The sequence below is a fragment of the Macaca nemestrina genome, chromosome 12, assembly GCF_043159975.1.
Source record: "Macaca nemestrina isolate mMacNem1 chromosome 12, mMacNem.hap1, whole genome shotgun sequence".
NCBI lineage: Eukaryota > Metazoa > Chordata > Mammalia > Primates > Cercopithecidae > Macaca > Macaca nemestrina.
In genome coordinates, this window is record NC_092136.1 from 77885594 (window position 1) to 77902964 (window position 17371).

General features: G+C 46.0%; 1 protein-coding gene across 24 annotated transcripts in view; it reads right to left on the bottom strand.

Annotated features, from left to right (window-relative positions):
• LOC105468948 (teneurin transmembrane protein 4) overlaps positions 1 to 17371 on the bottom strand; it is a 3228145-nt gene that overhangs the window by 10909 nt on the left and 3199865 nt on the right. For all 24 annotated transcript variants that reach the window (XM_071075888.1, XM_071075902.1, XM_071075903.1 and 21 more), the window contains 3 exons: positions 12217 to 12452; positions 7770 to 8066; positions 4694 to 6308 (listed from right to left, as the gene is read on the bottom strand). In XM_071075888.1, the coding sequence (XP_070931989.1) occupies positions 4694 to 6308; positions 7770 to 8066; positions 12217 to 12452 (2148 nt within the window). The remainder of the gene's footprint in view (positions 1 to 4693; positions 6309 to 7769; positions 8067 to 12216; positions 12453 to 17371) is intronic.

Below are 17371 nucleotides of genomic sequence, written 5' to 3' on the forward strand. Positions count from 1 at the left end.
TACTTTTATGGAGAAGAGAACAAAGTGTTACTGTTTGGTGGCAGTTATCGTGTGGTAGGAGCTATTCTAAGCTTATACATAAATTACTGGATTTAATATATTTTAACTTTTTTTGAGATAGGATCTTGCTCTGTCACCCAGGCTGGAGTTGAGTGGCATGGGTTAAAGAGATTCTCCCACCTCAGCCTCCAGAGTAGCCAGGACCACAGGCGTGCCATCATGCCTAGCTAATTTTTTGTAGATATGGGGTCTCGCTATGTTGTCCAGGCTGGTTTGGCGTCCCCAGTCTAAGCAATCTGCCTGTCTTGGCCTCCCAAAGTACTGGGATTACAGATGTGAGCCACTGCGCCTGGCAGAGTTAATGTATTTTGAAGAATACAGCTCAGTGCCCACTCACAGAAGATTTTCTCTATTTTCCCCCAACTCATGCTTCCACATCCCAGGACCTCCATTTTCTCCTCTCTAACAGAAGGAGCTTGGACTAACTTTTCTTCAAAGTCCCTCTTCTCACTGAGTTTTTAAGAGTCTTTGATTCTATAAATCGTGGCAGATGGTTCTTTGGGAAATTAAAACAAACAGAACAGGAGGGAAAAATGCCCTATAAAGCCATTTTGCCTGAGGCTAAGAACTTGCATCTGAATTTGTAGTTTCAAAGGAAAGCTTCTATAAGGAATACTGCAAATTCTCAGGAAACTAGGGGGCTGAGAAGAGGCCTGGGCCTTAATTACAAGTGATGGAAAGTGGAAAACTTCCCTATTATGCCTTTAGGAAAAATGCTGAAAATGAATTTATTCATAAGTTTTTCTTCAGTGCTCCTCTGAAGAGCTGGGAATTTTACTCTTCCTTCTTACCATATCAGTAGATATTTCCCTCAAGTGAAAAAATTCCTCTTCACTCATCCATCCCAGAGTTTGGTGTTGTCACAGGGGAGTGATGAAATGTAGGCAAAAATAATCCCTCCCCTCCCTCCCTCCCTCCCTCCTTCCCTTCCTTTCTCTCTCTCTTTCTCTCTCTCTCTCTTTCTTTCTTTCCTTTTTTTTTTGACAGGGTCTCACTGTCACCCAGGCTGGAGTGCAGTGGCGCAATCTTGACTCACTGCAACCTCTGCATTCCAGGTTGAAGCAATCCTCCTGCCTCAGCCTCCCAAGTAGTTGGGATTACAGGTGTGCACCACCACTCCCAGCTAAGTTTTGTATTTTTAGTAGAGACAGGATTTCACCATATTGGCCAGGGTGGTCTTGAACTCCTGACCTCAAGTGATCTGCCCACCTCGGCCTCCCAAAGTGTTGGGATTACAAGTGTGAGCCCCCACACCCAACCAATAATCTCTTTCATATGTGTGGTTTTGTTCTTTACAAAGTATATTTGAATCCAAGAATGAGGGTTTTGGAATCAGAGCAGAGCTCTAATCCAGCCTTGCCACTTCTTAGTGGGCCAGTTACTTTAGCTCTCTGAACCTCAGAACCTCACTTTTCCCCTTTGTAAATGGGGTCAGTGATCCCACCTCACAAGCATCAAGTGAAGATAGACTGCAATGATGTACATGGTATATTGGTAGTGGACATCTTTTGGTTGCCTTCCCAGCAGCCCATTCTGCCTTCTCTTTCCTTTCTGGAGTATTAGTGTAATTATAGGGAAGTTGACTCCACCTAAGGGGTTAGCATGTGACCTAGGCTAAGCCAATCAGTGCATTCTTTCCCTCCAGCCACAGTAAGTGCTTCAGGGATTGTCCTGTGACCTAAGCCTATCTCGCTGGAATATATCTCAGGACACTTGAAGAAATTTTTGGAAAAAAAAAAGAATTTTGTTGTTGTTGTTGTTGCTGAATGTGAATGAAGATGCATGTAGTCTACATGGATGCTAAGAGGAAAGGTTTAGCGAGAAGTAATAGTATCTTGGTTTTTATTCGTGATTGTAAATCTTTTCCAATTTGCTAAAAACTTAACTGCTTATATGAAATCTCTTCTTTGCACACCATGGGTTTTCAAATGTAGGATATGACCCACTAGGTAGTAAAATCAATTTTGTGAATCATGACCAGCATTTTTATTGAAATGGAACAGACTAAATTAGAAAATGAGTGCATCACACTTAAGTATTCTTTTGCAAACCTTTTGTCTTAGTGTTTTATTGCAACATAAAATCTTTTTCTTATGGTGGGTTCATAGGCAAAGAAATTTGAGAAAAGCTGTCTTGGACCCTGTGGTCTATGAAGGTGGGTATTATACCTTACTCCTCTCTGGATCCTTAGTACAGGTTTGGCAAGGAGTAAGTATAAATAATATACTCTTTGCTGGATTTAACTGACTAGAATATGGAACCCAAACTGAAAATGTTAGGTGCCCCTTGGTGGTTGGTTGCTTTGTTAAAAGCTGGATTTGGAGGCCAGCATGATTGTAGTGGAAGGTGTTCTGGAGTCGGAGAGTCCTGGATTAGAGTCCTAGCTCCATGGTCTACATCTGTGTGACTCTGGACAAACCCTTCACTAGAGCCTCAGATGACATTTGGAGTCTCATCTGCAGAATGGAGATAATGATGGTGATCTCACGGTTGTTGCAAAGTTTAAAGGAGAGCATATCTGCCAAGTGCCAGATAGCATAGAGAGTTAGTTATGTTAGTGCTATTCTGGAAGGAGACCATATGTATATGGTGGTATACAAAGAAAAAGCGGGGAGGGAGTAATATTTTGGCAAGATGCAATGATTTTTTTTTTGATAGAAAAGTACGTTTCCTATTTCACCATATTTTTTTCAGCTACAGTAACCTGCCAAGACATCTCACAGGAAACTCACTGGAGGGTGAGGCAGGGGGTGTGCTTAATGCAGACAGATGTAATGGAAATGTCATCTCAATCTGTCAAGTTTCTCTAGAACTAGCAGCCAAGTTGAGCATGATGAAGGCTGTGAAACATTGTTAGGATATTCATGTTTATCCATAGGCCCCAAGTCTGTTTTCATCACACCTGTCCACCACCTTGTTCTCCCTTCTTTCCTATGCTTAGGATGCTGTTCTCCCCTCTTTCTTATGCTTGGGATGCCTGCTCTCAACGTGTGACAATGTGGAACTCTTCTTGAAAAAGGAATTCTTCTACTGCTGTCAGCAGAAATAGGTTCCAGGTGGGGGCTACCAAGTTTGGGAGCCGGGAAGCCATGTCTGTAAGGGGTATTCACGTGAGCTGTCATGTTGCCCCTCTACACTTTTGTATTATATGTGCTGCCTTCTCTCTCTGGAATGTCTTTCTCCCCCATTATCTGGTGAACACTCACTCAGGAGCTGGCCTCAAATGTCAGCTACTTTGTGAAGACTTCCCAGAATGCCCTGGGCAGAGCAGGTGGCTCCTCCTCTGTGCTTCAAGGGGCATCTGTGCAAACCTTTGCCATGGCCCTCCCCTCTTGACAGCAGTTGCCTGTCTCTCCCCTTACAGTGAAAATTCCTGGAATGTGGGGATCATCTTTCTATCCCCAATGCCTGAAACAGTGGCTGCACAGAAGAGGCAGTGGTAGGATGGAGGAAACTGCCATAAAAGAGGGCAAGAGGACTGAATTGCAAGACAAAAGAGGGGAGAGACTACTGGCTTTGCAAGTTGGGATGTGCCCAATTTTTGCCTACCACAAACTCTCTTATGTAAAAAGCGTGGGCTTTACCCAAACCCCCACCCACTCTCTGTGGGGTTGGGGGCCTCTGTGGCTAACCTGGGACTGGCTGCTTGCTGGGAGGGCTGTGGTTGCTGGAGACATCCCTGCTTGTGGGACCCTGGGACACTTTATATTCAAGTTGCTTTCATGCTAGTGGAAGGCAGACCTCACTTTTCAAGTCAGAGGGTAAAGGAAACGGAACCCACATGAGCTAGGCTCTGTGCTAGGAACCTCATGAAGTATTTCATTTCACCCTTGCAACCACCCTAGAAGGTAGGTGTTAGTTTCTCTTGTTCCATGTGTTCCTTATCCTTGTTTCCCCTCTTTTCCTGCCCTCTTTGGATTATTTTCTTAGTCTTCCATTTTGTCTCCACTGTTGACTTATTAGCTAGGACTCTTTTTTTAGTTTTTATCTTTTTAGTGATTTCTCTAGGGTTTATAATACACATATTTAACTTATAGGTAGATATTCTAACTTCAATTTACATATCAGGAAACTGGAATTCAGGGCAGTTAAATAATTTTTGTAACATGTCATAGCTTCAAAATGGTGCATCCTTCACTCTGTTCTTACATTATCTCAGATTGACAACTAATTTTTTTTTTTAAAGCCATACCTTAACCCAGTCAAGGACTCATAAGCAGTTTGATTTGTGTGTCAGAAACTCCTAAAGTGCAATCCATGGGATGTATCCAATGAGATATTAGGATTTCATGGTGAAAAAGGGGCTTTCACAGTCAAATAAGTTTGAGAAATAGTGGGCAAATATATTAAATAGTTCACTTTTATCGCACTTCCCAGAGCTTATCATACACCGAAATGTGCTATGAAAATGTAATAATGGTGGTGACCCTGACAAATTTATTTGATGCTGGAACTATTTTTCCAGAGTATTTTCTGAACTAGTATTTCTTCAAATGGACTTCGGAAAACGCTGCTCTAAGAGAAAGTCAGTGTTTCCTGTCACCTTACACCACCTTTCTCAAAGAAGACTAAGTCTTGTTAGGTAGTAAGAGCACTTTGTGGGGTCCTGCCCTGAGTGAGCCGTGGTCCTTACCTGTCATGAAGCACTTGATGTCCTGAGAGTTGCTGACGGGGTTGTTGTTTTTGAACATATAGAGATTAAAAGGCATGATGTTGCTGCTACTAAGGTGCTGCCACAGCTCGTGGTCTGGGCTAGTCCAGCGTCCGGCCAGCACATCATAATCTCGCCGGCCCATGTGGACAAGCTTGGTGAGTGGATCATAGAGGCCACCATGGTAGCCTATGATGATCTGAAAGTTGGGGTTGGTATCCATGTAGATCTCCCCATAGGCTGTGTACAGGATTTGCTTGATCATCAAACCCGTTCCACTAAAGACAGCAAGAGGGGTCCCGATGTTGTCACAAGCGATGTAAAACTCGTCACCACTGCTCAGCTCCATGGCAAAGAGGTGTCCTTGCAAGTCGTAGTAGAGGGAGGTGATCTCAGAGCTGGAGTGGTTGTAGAGGTGGGTGACCTTGGTGGGGTTGGTCAGGTCTGCATAGAAGAACTGCAGGTGGTGGCTGTGACTGCTCTTGCTGGACACCCGCCGCCCCAGGCCGTCGTAGCGGTACCTGACACTCCAGCCGCCAGCCCGGTTGTAGGCCTTGATGAGTAGGCCAGCTGAGTTGTACTCAAAGATATCACCGCCACGCTGCCTCAGGAAGCCATCCTCGTCCATCTTGTATTGCACGTCACCCAGCCGAGTGATGCGGTCGCGGAGGTCGTACCGTAGCGGTGTGAGCCGTGCACTGTTCCCAGGGCTCAGTAAGTGCAGGTTTCCATTGAGGTCATAGCTGTAGCGCCAGAGTGGCTTGTCATTGATGGAGACTGTCTGAAGCTGGCCATCAGCATCGTACTCATAGGAGTAGCGGGTGGTATTGGCGTAGGGTCCCACCTTCAGCTCCTTCTTCACTACTCGCCCCATGTTATCATACTGGACGGTCATCCAGTACATGAGCGAGCGGAAGATCTCATACTGCACTTCCTTCATCCTGCCATATGCATCAAAATGCTTGGTGTGGGTCATGACAGCTGTGGTGATTATCTGGTTAATGTCATAGTAGATGACACCAAACTTCCCAAACTGCTCTGTCTTGCCTGACACATCATCATAGCGATAGAGATCAATGGGCAGCGGGGTCTCGTTGATCACAGCCTGCATGCTGGTCACCCGGAAGCTGTTGTCATAGTTGTAGTCAAAACGGGCATTGACCATGCCTTCCTCGGTGAAGCGGAAGATCTGCCGGTCGATCAGGGGCCCAATCTGACGGTAGCGGATGGTGCAGGTGAAGCCCTCGTTCTGTAGGTTGATGGTCTTCAGCATGCCTGCCGTCTCGTCATAGGTGAAACTGACCTTGGTGGTGTCGTACAGTGTCTCCGCCAGCTTCGACAGTTTGCCATACTTGTATATCACCCTGCGGCCAGTGCCCAGGTAGAAGGTGTGGAGGAGGTGCCCATCCTCAGTGAAGTCCTGTATGACTGAGGCATTGCCCTCAGGGGGCTGATAGATGTTTCTGTAGTAGCCCACTGAGCGGATGGTCTCTAGTGTCTGCCGTGCCACGTTGGGCATCGTCACAGAAGAGAGGCGGTCATTCTTGTCGAACTCAAAGATATACTGCCTCTGGCTGTGTAGTAGCAGCACCATGGACTGGAGGGAGAGGAAAACCAAGAGATGAGAGGAGGGTGGTGAGGAGAAAGGGTAGCTCTACATACTCGAGACTTAAAGGGAAGGAATGAACGTCCAAGGAGAATCCTGAGTTTCCATGGTTCTCTTGAGTTGTGCTCCAACCAGAGCTTTCCAACAGGAGTGCCACAGGATACTGCAAATATGTTACAGATGTGCCAAGATGAGGCTTTCTGTCAGTCTCATCTTAGCACACCTTTAACCTTAGCACATCTGTAACCCACCTGGGGCCAGGTACTCAGGCCATTTGCTGTCCTATGGTGAGCAGCCTCGTGCGTTTGCCCCTTTGTGCAGTATAGACCTGGTTACTTTTGTGTGTGGTGGGGTGTGAGAATGGTCGAGAAGCTTTGGCCTGAAGTGTGTACGGCAGTCTGGCTTCCTTGCCCCGGACCTCTCAAACCAATCTTCCTACTCAGGCAAGAATAAGCTCCCCCAAACACAGTGTGACAATTTATTTTACCTGCTAAACAGTTTCTGCTGACTCCCTGTGGCTTGCAGCATGAAGACCATATTTGAGAAGGGCATTTAAGGCTTTGCACAATGACAGGTCATACGCTTACTCTGGGGTAGGGCAGGCTGTGATGGGAATGGGAGAAGCCGGTTTCTAACAATGGACTCCTTGTGTGGCCCTGGGAAAGTTCCTCTCCTCTCTGGGTTTGGGTTTTCAGTATGTTGGATGACCTCCAAGGTCTCTCTCTTAGTACTAGCACAGAACGTCACTTTTGGGGATACTCACCCGGTGGGTAGAGGAGACTCACCTCAGAGCAAGCACAGTGTAGGCCCTGGATGGGTCACCAGGGTCAGGAAACAAAGCAGGGATCTGGATACCAGAACTGGGGCATGCAGTGCACTTGTTCTCAGGAAAAGAACAGCAGATAATAGGCCTAAAGGCTTTATGCTGAAAAGCTACCATTTTCTCCTATTTGAGACCAACTTTTGATTTTAGGTCATTTCTGATTCCTACTCCTGGGATGAAATGAGTTCTGACCCTATAGCAGAATAGACTTACTAAGGCCATGTCCAGCACTTGAAGCTCAGTGCCTCCTGCCTAAGTACTGATCCCTAGGCTTCTGCCTGGTTCTCCACAACTGGATTGTACCACATGCCCTAGACCTGGGAGCAGACCCTTGGCCTGGGTCTGAACCGTGAGTCCTGCTCTGCAAGTCCAGTGAGTGTTTCAGCCTCTACTCTATCAGGCAGGTCTTTCATGTTCTCCTGCCCTAGGACCACCACCTGCCATGCCATCTCCATGATCCATCTAGATGCCTCTTGGGACCCCCTGCCCTCTGTGGCAGATTTTCCTGAACATTTCCTTTCAGAGATATGGGTCAGATATAGCCCACTGAGGCCACCAGGCGGGGCTTGGCCATGAACGCTTGGCCTTCTGCATGGCAAGGCCAGTGATGCAGGGAGACAGACACCTGCCTTCTCTAAGTACGTGTAGCTCCATGTTTTCCCATCAGCGAAGATCCTGGATATGATGCGGCCCGCCTGGTCGTATTCCATTCTTTCGGACATGATGCCTCTCTGGATGCCAGCAATGTGACCCCCAGGGGAGTATGTCACATTGACACCATTCAGCCTGCTGCTGGGTGACCAGAGGCTGGGCCGCCCCGCCTGGTCGTACAGAATCCGAAGGGTGAACTTTCGGTGGTCATCATAGATCTTCTCTGTGCGTGTTACACGGTCAAAATCCAGAGACAGGAGATTTCGGTTGTGAACCTGGAGAAAGATTGGAAGGAGAGAGAACATTAATCTGGACCATGAGAACTTTGGTCTGATGGTCCACGTGGCTCTCAGCTCTGCTGGGAAGCTCTTGAGTAGAGGAGGGAGCACAGGTCCTGCGCAGCAACAGACATGGGTTTGAATCCTGGCTCTGTCATTCGTCAGCTCTGTGAAGTTTCCTCACCTGTAAAATGGGGACAATAATGCCAATTGCACAGGGCTGTTGTGAGGATGAAGACGATGCCTATGTTGCGAAATCAGTAGCTGTGACCAAAGAGGATCTGCATGTTTTCTAATGCGATTCTTCTAATGAGGACACATTTTAAAAGGCAGATCCTTCTTGACTCCCTGCTGAAAAGAGACCTACCAAGTGAGCCCAGCAAATAAACTGACCCATCCGCTCCACACCAGACACCGAGGACACCAAAGCTCAGGGAGGTGAACGGATTCACCCTGGATCTTGTGGCTGGTGAGTGATGGAGTCTGGACTTCGCTCTCACCTGTACAACGTGCCACCAAACACTCAGTGGTCCTCTGAGCAATTCTTGGCCTTCTGGGGGCTCTGGACTTCCCAGCCCCTCTGGGGTGTCTCCTGCCTTGCCACGACAATCAGGGCTTCTTGATTGCCAGAGTCAGTACCTGACATTTTCCCCGAGGTGCTGGGAGGCGGTGAGCGTTTGTCACTAGGGTGGCTCTTTTGGCTGTGGGCTGAATGGGGACACAGTCCTGGCTTTGAGGCACTTTGCTCCTGCCTTCAGGATCGGGAGTGCTTTGTATAAACTCCACCTGCGCTGCTAGGTCAGCACACACTTCAATTTCCTTTCAGAGTCAGAAGGACAGGGCTCCTACAGACATAGTGGTAAGTCAGGGTTTTTATATTTTAATAAAGAAATATACTTCAGGGGCCTGTTTCTGTATTTGGATTTGCCCTGTAGGCATTGGTGGTCCCTGAAACATTGCCAGGTATTCTGGAGCGAAAATACTGGTTCCTGCTAATTGGTGTCTGGCCTTATGGGACATTTGGGCACATTTTCTGTCTCTTCCACTAGTCGTTGCTTAAGGTTGACAAGTAGTAAAGAAGACCCAAGAGGAAAGCAGATAATTAGGTCATGTGATGCAAAATGGCATGTGTGGACCGAGGCAATGAAAGGCCCTCTGGATTCCTGTGTGGTTAAAAAAATTGGGTCCAGGTCTACGAATGAAGACCAGGATTCTAGCTGCAACTTTGTGATCAACTTTTCTATCAACCTTGGGCAAGTGCCATCCCCTCTCCGAGTCTCAGTTTCTTACTCTGTATAACAACAGTTGTTGTGAAGGTTGAAGAAACTTAGTAAATCAGTGGAGTGTTAAGCACATGGAAGGTACTGAATAAATGGTTGGAATTATTTCCATTAAATGACAGCAAATGATCCTGGTCATATCCCAGGAAGGAGAGACGTGTGTGTCTCCCCCTTCTCCCATACAAATCCTAAGGCCTTGAAAATAAAGATTTATGACGACGATGCTGACTTTAGCTGTGAACGACCTGGTTATAATAAGGTTACCTTCCCTGGGGTAATCAGACACACTTGCAGACGCAGAAACTGTGTGGCAGATGATTCCCATGAAAACTCAGAGGCGTTGGAGGCTGAAGCTGTGTTATTCTCAGAGAGGGCACAGGAAGATACGGGGGCTGTGCCACCAACAATGACAGAGGCCTTTTTAAAGTATCTTTTGGAAGGTCCGCCTATGACTCCCCTCAGGGTGGTACCACCGAGCCAGCTGCCCCGCTTTATCCCTGGAGGATCTCTAGTGAAGGGGAGCTGTACCTTTTTTGGCAAAATTAATAAAATTAAACAGCTCACTGGGGAGCCGCCTAATGCGTTCTGTGCTCGGCAGGGGCGGCAGTGAGATTATTTCACCTCTTTATTAAAAAGTTCCCAGTTGTATAAAAAATGAGCTCCATTATGGGGAGGCACACCCAGCTAACATTCTAATGCCACCTGCCACCACTGTGGGTGGCCATTTATTTGGGAGGACATGTAGACGTGGCCACCTGACTACAGCACCATCAATCTCAGGTTGGGAGAGGGACCAGTTAAAGCCTAGGAAACTTTTGGTCCAGTTCACACAGCAGAGAGGAAATCCTAATCATGCTACTCGCTGCCATTTATTGAGCACCTGGAGTCTATTGGCGCTGGGCTAGGTGCGTTGAGTGTATTATCTTGTTTCTGCAGAGGCACCTGAGGCTCAGAGGAGCTGCTCAAGGCTCCACACGGCACAGGCGGGAATCAAACCCAGGTCAAACTTCCCACTAAGGACACTGCCTCAGAGGCGCATGCAGGAGTCTCTGCAAATTCAGATGGGGGCTCAGTGAGGCCGCAGAGAACAAAGAAAGCTAGGCCTTCCTCAGAGAGCTACTGCAAAGCTGTTTCCCACAGTAGATAGTTGCTAGAGCTCTTGGCTGTTGAGGGAACAAATGAAGCCTGGTTTTGCCAGTTGTGTGATATTGGATAAGTCACTTAATGTTTCTGTAGCTGCTGTGGGCCTATTTTTCTAGTTTTTTTTTTTTTTTTTGAGATAGAGTCTTGCTTTGTTGCCCAGGCTGGAGTGCAGTGGTACGATCTCAGCTCACTGCAACCTCCGCCTCCTAGGTTCAAGCAATTCTCCTGCCTCAGCCTCCTGAGTAGCTGGGATTACTGGTGTCCATCACCATGCCCGGCTAATTTTTTGTATTTTTAGTAGAGATGGAGTTTCACCATGTTGGCCAGGCTGGTCTCGAACTCCTGACCTCAAACAATCTGTTCGCCTCAGCCTCCCAAAGTGCTGGGATTACAGGCATGAGCTGCTGTGCCTGGCCTATTTTCTAGTCTTTACCAACACCTCACTATGAGACTCTGGAAAAATCGTTTACCCTCTCTGGATCTCGGTTGTCTCATGTATAAAAGAGGGGCTTCAATGAACTTTCTTTGCTGAAGGGCAGGGGACTTAAGAGAGTCTGAGCTGTGTTGCTCTGAGGACACTTCTGGAATGTTAGGAACATGTAGCTGAGTTCTGTAGTTAGTTTCAGGTCAGCAGGTATCTCTTGAGCACCCGTGGCCTGCAAGGTGCTATGCTGAAAGCCACGGCTAGTTCATTAACTTTCCCTCTGTTCATCACCTGCCTTTCTCAAGGTGGCGGAAAAAGAAGCTGGGCACTCAGGCCCTGGCAGAGGCTGTATTCTACGGAAACATGGGATGTGAGGCAGACAAGGAGCTGGCTCAGGGCATCCACATATTCAAAAGCACTCTGAATATAAGACCACGATGCCAGCCCCAGCAGTGATGGCTCAGGTGAGGTCATTTTGGAGAATGTAGCTTAGGTTCTAAGTAGCTGAACTGAATTTTGGGACATGTTAGCAATAGTAATAGCAATAATGGTAATAAATAATAGCAATAACAATAAGACTAGCTATTATTGACCACTTGCTATGAGCCAGACTCTAAGACGCTTAATATATTACTTTTTTTTTTTTTTTTTTTTGAGACAGAGTTTTGCTTTGTTGCCCAGGCTGGAGTGCAGTGGTGTGATCTTGGCTCACTGCAAGCTCCGCCTCCTGGGTTCACACCATTCTCCTGCCTCAGCCTCCCAAGTAGCTGGGACTACAGGCACCCACCACCACGCCCAGCTGATTTTTTTTGTATTTTTAGTAGAGACGGGGTTTCACCATGTTAGCCAGGATGGTCTCGATCTCCTGACCTCGTGACCTGCCTGCCTCAGCCTCCCAAAGTGGTGAGATTACAGGCGTGAGCCACCATGCCTGGCTTTTTATATATTATTACTTCTAATCCTTGTAGCAACTTGTAAAATTGGTCTTGTCCTTCCCACTTTATAGATGATGAAATTGAGGCTCTAAGACTGGTGATCTGTCCAAGCTCACTCAGGGAATAATATAAGCTGGAAATTCAACTCAGACCCATCTACCACCAAAGCCAGTAGTCTTTCTACAAGTCAAAACTAAAAAGACATACAAGGGTCTCTGATCACACATGGTTCCCTGCTTTAGTTCCCCCCTTTTGCAGATGAGTAAACTGAGGTCCCAGGGAATTTCCAGAACAGGGACCAGTTCTCCAGATTCACCCTTCTCCTTTCCCCTCAGGACACAGCCACCTCCAGAGGCCTCGCTCACCCGCAGCCGGCGCCCGAAGACAGTGACCTGGCCCCGAGCCTGCTCCTTGCGCTGCCGCCACTCCACCAGGTTGAGGCCGTTGTCAATGGGCAGTGTGACATTCCTTTTGCCCACGGTGGGGTTGACAGTGCCAGCCAGCAAGTGGGGCTCGGTCTGCAGTGCCACCTCCATGCCGTTGGCCAGCAGCAGCCGCAGGGAGCCGTCGGCCCCAATGTAGTAGCTGTTCCGGACTTGGTCTGCAGGAGAGGACAGGCACAGACTGCTCAGAAGGATCGAAGAGGGAGGGAGGTGTGAGGACAGCAGAGGCAGTGGAGGGGACTTTAAAGGATGCTTTTCTTAACTGTAAAAGCAATATATCATCACTGAAGAAAACAAGGAAAATACATGGAGAAGACCATGCAGAATCTCAATATCCAAAGAAAACCATTGTAAATATTTTGTATATTTGTAGATTTTCGGATATTTCCAAATGCCCTTGCAGTTTAAAATAGGTAAGAGTTTTAAAACAGTTACAGAGTTTTTCACTGATCATTGTATTATATCATGTTCCTGAATATTTTTTCATAAACATTTTTCTTAGTGACCATACAATATCCCACTGTATGAAAATAAGTTATTTAAGCAAGCCTCAAAGAGATATTCAGTTTGATTCCAGTTTTTCAGAATTATAAGTACCACTGTATATATTTAGTTTAAACATCATTCTAAGTGAAATAGAAGTCAGATGTAAAAGGCTACATATTGTCTGACTCCACTTACACGAAATGTCCAGAATAGGCAAAACTCTCTAGAGACAGTGGTTGCCAAAGGCTGAGGGCCAAGAGGGAATGTGGAGCAGCTGCTAATGGGTATGAGATTTCTCTTTGGGGTGATAAACATGTTCCAGCATTGGATCATAGCGATGATCACACAGCTTTATAAATTGTATGTTTTTAAAGAGTACATTTCATGCTATGTGAATTATACCTCAAAAATACTTTTCAGATAAATCAATATCCAATATCTTCATTTTAGATTTTCAAATCAAAATAGATTCCTAAAAGTAGGATTACTAGAGCAAAGGGTTGAATTTTTTTTTTTTTTTTTTCTGGAGACAGGGTCTTGCTCTGTTGCCCAGGCTATAGTGCAGTAGTATAATGTGATCATAGCTCACTGTAACCTCATACTCCTGGGTCCAAGCAGTCCTCCAACCTCAGCCTCCCAAGTAGCTAGGACTATAGGCATGCATCACCACACGCGGCTAATTTTTAAAATATTTTGTAGAGACTAGGTTTCAATATTTGACCAGGCAGGCCTTGAACTCCTGGGCTGAAGCAATCCTTCCACCTTAGCCTCCAAAAGCATTGGGATTGTAAGTGTGAGCCACCATACCTGGCAGGTTGAACAGTTTTAAGGCTCTTGATACACTCTAAGGTAACAATGTTCTTTATAACAAGGTGAAAAATATAACTCTGACACTTAAACCACTGACAGAATGCCAAAAAAAAAAAAAAAAAACCAAACATAAACACGTTTTAAATCATTGTCACGGGCATATGACCATGATTTAAGCATAGAAATGATTTGAAATTTTAAATTTGATTTAAAACATTTTAACTTAGATTCTTAATTAAATGAAACTTCTGTTGAAAGAAGTAGATTTCAGCTGTAAAATGCACATAGAGTTGCTTTGTATAGATGAAAATACTGTCTCTGGGTTTGTGCTGCACTCTCCTGTCTCTGGCCCTTCCCTGGCTGTTTCCTCTGCACTGCCCCCCTCTTCAGTAAGTGCTGGCTTAAGACTCCTTCCAGGCTCTGCTAAAATGTCATCTCTTTCCAGAAGCTTCCCCTCTTCCACGGGCCAGAATACATGACTCCCTGTCCTGTACACCCCTCAGCCTCTCTATGGGCCTCCTCAGTGGTCTCGCAGCTGAGGGGTGTGGGAGTCACTGCTCCGTTAATGAACAAATTCTCCAATATTTGAGTGCGTGCTGTGAAAGGCACTATGGCACAAAGATTAAGAGCTTGGCTTTGGAGCCAGGCTACTTCGGCTCAGGTTCCAGCTCTGTGGCTGCCTTGCTGTAAGACCTTGGCCAAATTCTTAACCTTTCATGCCTCTGGTACTTCATCACTACACTGGGACAATAATCGTACCCTGCCTTGCAGGATGCTCTGAGGATTGAGTGAGATCATGAATATGAAGAGCTGAGAACTGTACTTGGCATATAGTGTTATGTAAATGTTAGCTGTCACTGGTTTTATGTGCCTGGCACTGTGCTAGTCACTGTCACGTGTGTCTCTTGTCTCTCCTCTATCTCCACAATCCCATTTCTCTCTCTCTCTCTCTCTCTCTCTCTCTCTCTCTCACACACACACACACACACACACACACACACACACACACACATATATCATGGTGAACTTCTCTAGTGCTGAACATGGTCCTGGATATAGGGCCCCTTGTCTTTAGAGTGGCAGTTAAGAGAATAGGTTCTATAAAGCCTGTTTGTCTGGGTCCAAACACCCGATTAGGTGTGTGACTGCGGCAAGCTACTTAACCTCTGAGTGCCTCTCACTGCCTTCATTCAGAAAACAGAGACAACAATACTTACCTCCTAGGCATATGAGGTACTATATGAGGTACCTTATGAGGTACTGCTTAATGTAAAATGCTGAAAATATGCTTTGCAGTTAATGAGTGCTCCAAAAATGTTAGCTATCATCACTGTTAGGATTATATGTGCTCAGTAAATCTTTGCTGGACGAAACTAGTTATGTTCCAGGCTATGTCAAGCACTAAAGACACTTATTAAGCAATGGTTTTCATGGGAAACCCTCACTGAATCTTTTCCGCTAGAATGGCATCAAATAGGCACCCCTCTCTCTCACTCCCTCCTCTCTCCATCTTTCTCTATCACACATGCAAAATTCTAAAATCTGCCTCACACTTGCTATGCATTATTCACTGACAATCTATATTTTTCTGCCTTTGAACAGTGAAAAAGCCTGTGTCAATTTATCCTTTAAAGCTGCTCCTTGCTGAATCCACATATGTCCATTAATGGTGACTTGGAGGGAACAGCATCTGTAGAGGCCCATCTCAGATGATCCCATTTAATGTGGGCTGTGACTTCCCAAGGCCGCTGCTCATTAGCAGCTAGTTCTTATTACTTCCCACAGTTTAAACAGAAGATGAAACCGAAGAACTTTCACAAAGACTCTAGTGAGGCAGCTGCAAAACTGAGCATCTGAGCCTGGTACTCAAGAAGGAAAGAGCTTGGCAGAGCTACCAAAGAGGAAAAACAGGTACCATGTTTCCTGGATTCCAAGAAGTGCTTTTTCTTTTCACATTTTAATGTTTTTTGAAGTTGGAATGTGTCCATGTATGCCTTTTGAGCAGTGTGACTTTTTTCCCTCTGCCTAAAAAGTTGTTATTAAATTGATGGTACATTTTAAAACTGAGGAATGTGGCACTTTCAAATTTTAAGAAGTTGCCCAAATATAAGAAAGCCCACATGAACCTTTGAGAAAAATACTCACAGCCCGTTTAGCAGTATGGAATGGATGGATAATTCTTAATCACAGGGAAGAAGACAGGCCTGAAGGACAAGACATCTGAGTAACTGGTGGTCCTGCAGTCCTCGGTCAGGCAAGATCTTGGCTGCCTCAGAAGTTGTACCTTTGCTTGGCAATCATCCAGTCAGAGCAGAAATGCCTGGGGTCTGTCCCAACCCATTTGTGACATTATGATTATATATTCATGGTTCCCAGCTCATAACTCCTATACCCCTTGTTATAGTCTTTTGTTCTAATGTTGAGGCACTTCAGGACTCAAAAGCAGACCTTAGGAAACAATCTCTGCCTCTCTCTCTGACCTTCTCCTGCCCTCCTCTCCAAGGCAGAACTCGAATCTGACTGTGGGTCATAAGACCTACATTTCAGAGGCGATCCTGCTGCATACCCTGGAGGGAGGAATGAGTGCTGCACAGAGAGGCCAAGAAGAATCCGAAGAGATGGGCCTTGCTGGGTTTAGATCTTACCATTTTTGTCCAGTCACATTTCTACATGGTTGTCAACCATGCCTATCCAATGAAGCCTCTGTAAAAGGCCCAAGAAGACAGGGTTTGGGGAACTGAACATATGGAAGTCCATGGAGGGGTGAGGGTGATGTACCTGGGGAGGGTGTGAAAGCTCCATGCCTCTTACCCTACATCTTGGCATACACATCTCTTCATCTATATCCTTTATGATCAACTGGTAAATATAAGTATTTCTCTAGTTCTGTGAGCTGTTCCAGTAAATTAAGTACACCCAAAGAAGCAGTCAAGGAAACCTCAACTAGAAGCCAGTGAGATAGAAGTTCCAGAGGCCCAGATTCGTGACTGGTATCTGAAGTATGGTGGATGGCGGGGCAGTTTTGGGGACTGAGCCCTCAATCTGAGGGATGTGAGGCTATCTCCAGGTAGACAGTGCTGGAATTGAGTTGGGGGACACCCAGCTGGTGTTCCCTGCAGAGCTGATTCCTTGCTTGATGGTGGGGAGAACCCCACGTCTGCCTATATTTGGTCACAGAAGTCTTCTGTTGATGACTATTGTGTGAGAATAAACGAAAACACTGAGTTTTCCTCAAAAACTACGGTTAAAGGTGCTTTGTGAGGAAGAAATTCCAGTGTGTGGTTTCTCTTTCTTTGAGAACCTTTATTGTTCTTGGAGCTCTTTGAAAGGCAAAGGACTAAATTTGGGAATAAAAGTGGTTGTAAGAATATACATTTATTTTCTTATGGTAAGTTAAACTGCTTGCTAATTAATTAATTAATGAATCTAATAGAATTGCTTATTGAGTAATACTATGTGCTTGGCTCATGCTAGTCACTACATTGTCTAAAGAGATTGACTGAGCAGCCCTGTGGGGCAGGTGTTAAAATTCAGCCCCATTTCCCAGCCCCAGAGACCAAGGCTCAGAGAAGAAGAGTGACTTCAGCCAGTTCACACAGGTGGGAACTGGCACCCACCCAGAACCCCTGCTCCTCTCACCGCTTCACCCCATTCCACACAGCTTCAGCTTGCTTTCTTTTTCTGGAGAAGAAACCAAGGGTCCGTTGGTGATGTGGTGGCAGAGTCAGAACTAGAACTTGGGCCTCTGACTCTTAGCCTGAGGCTCCTTTCACTGCTTCGT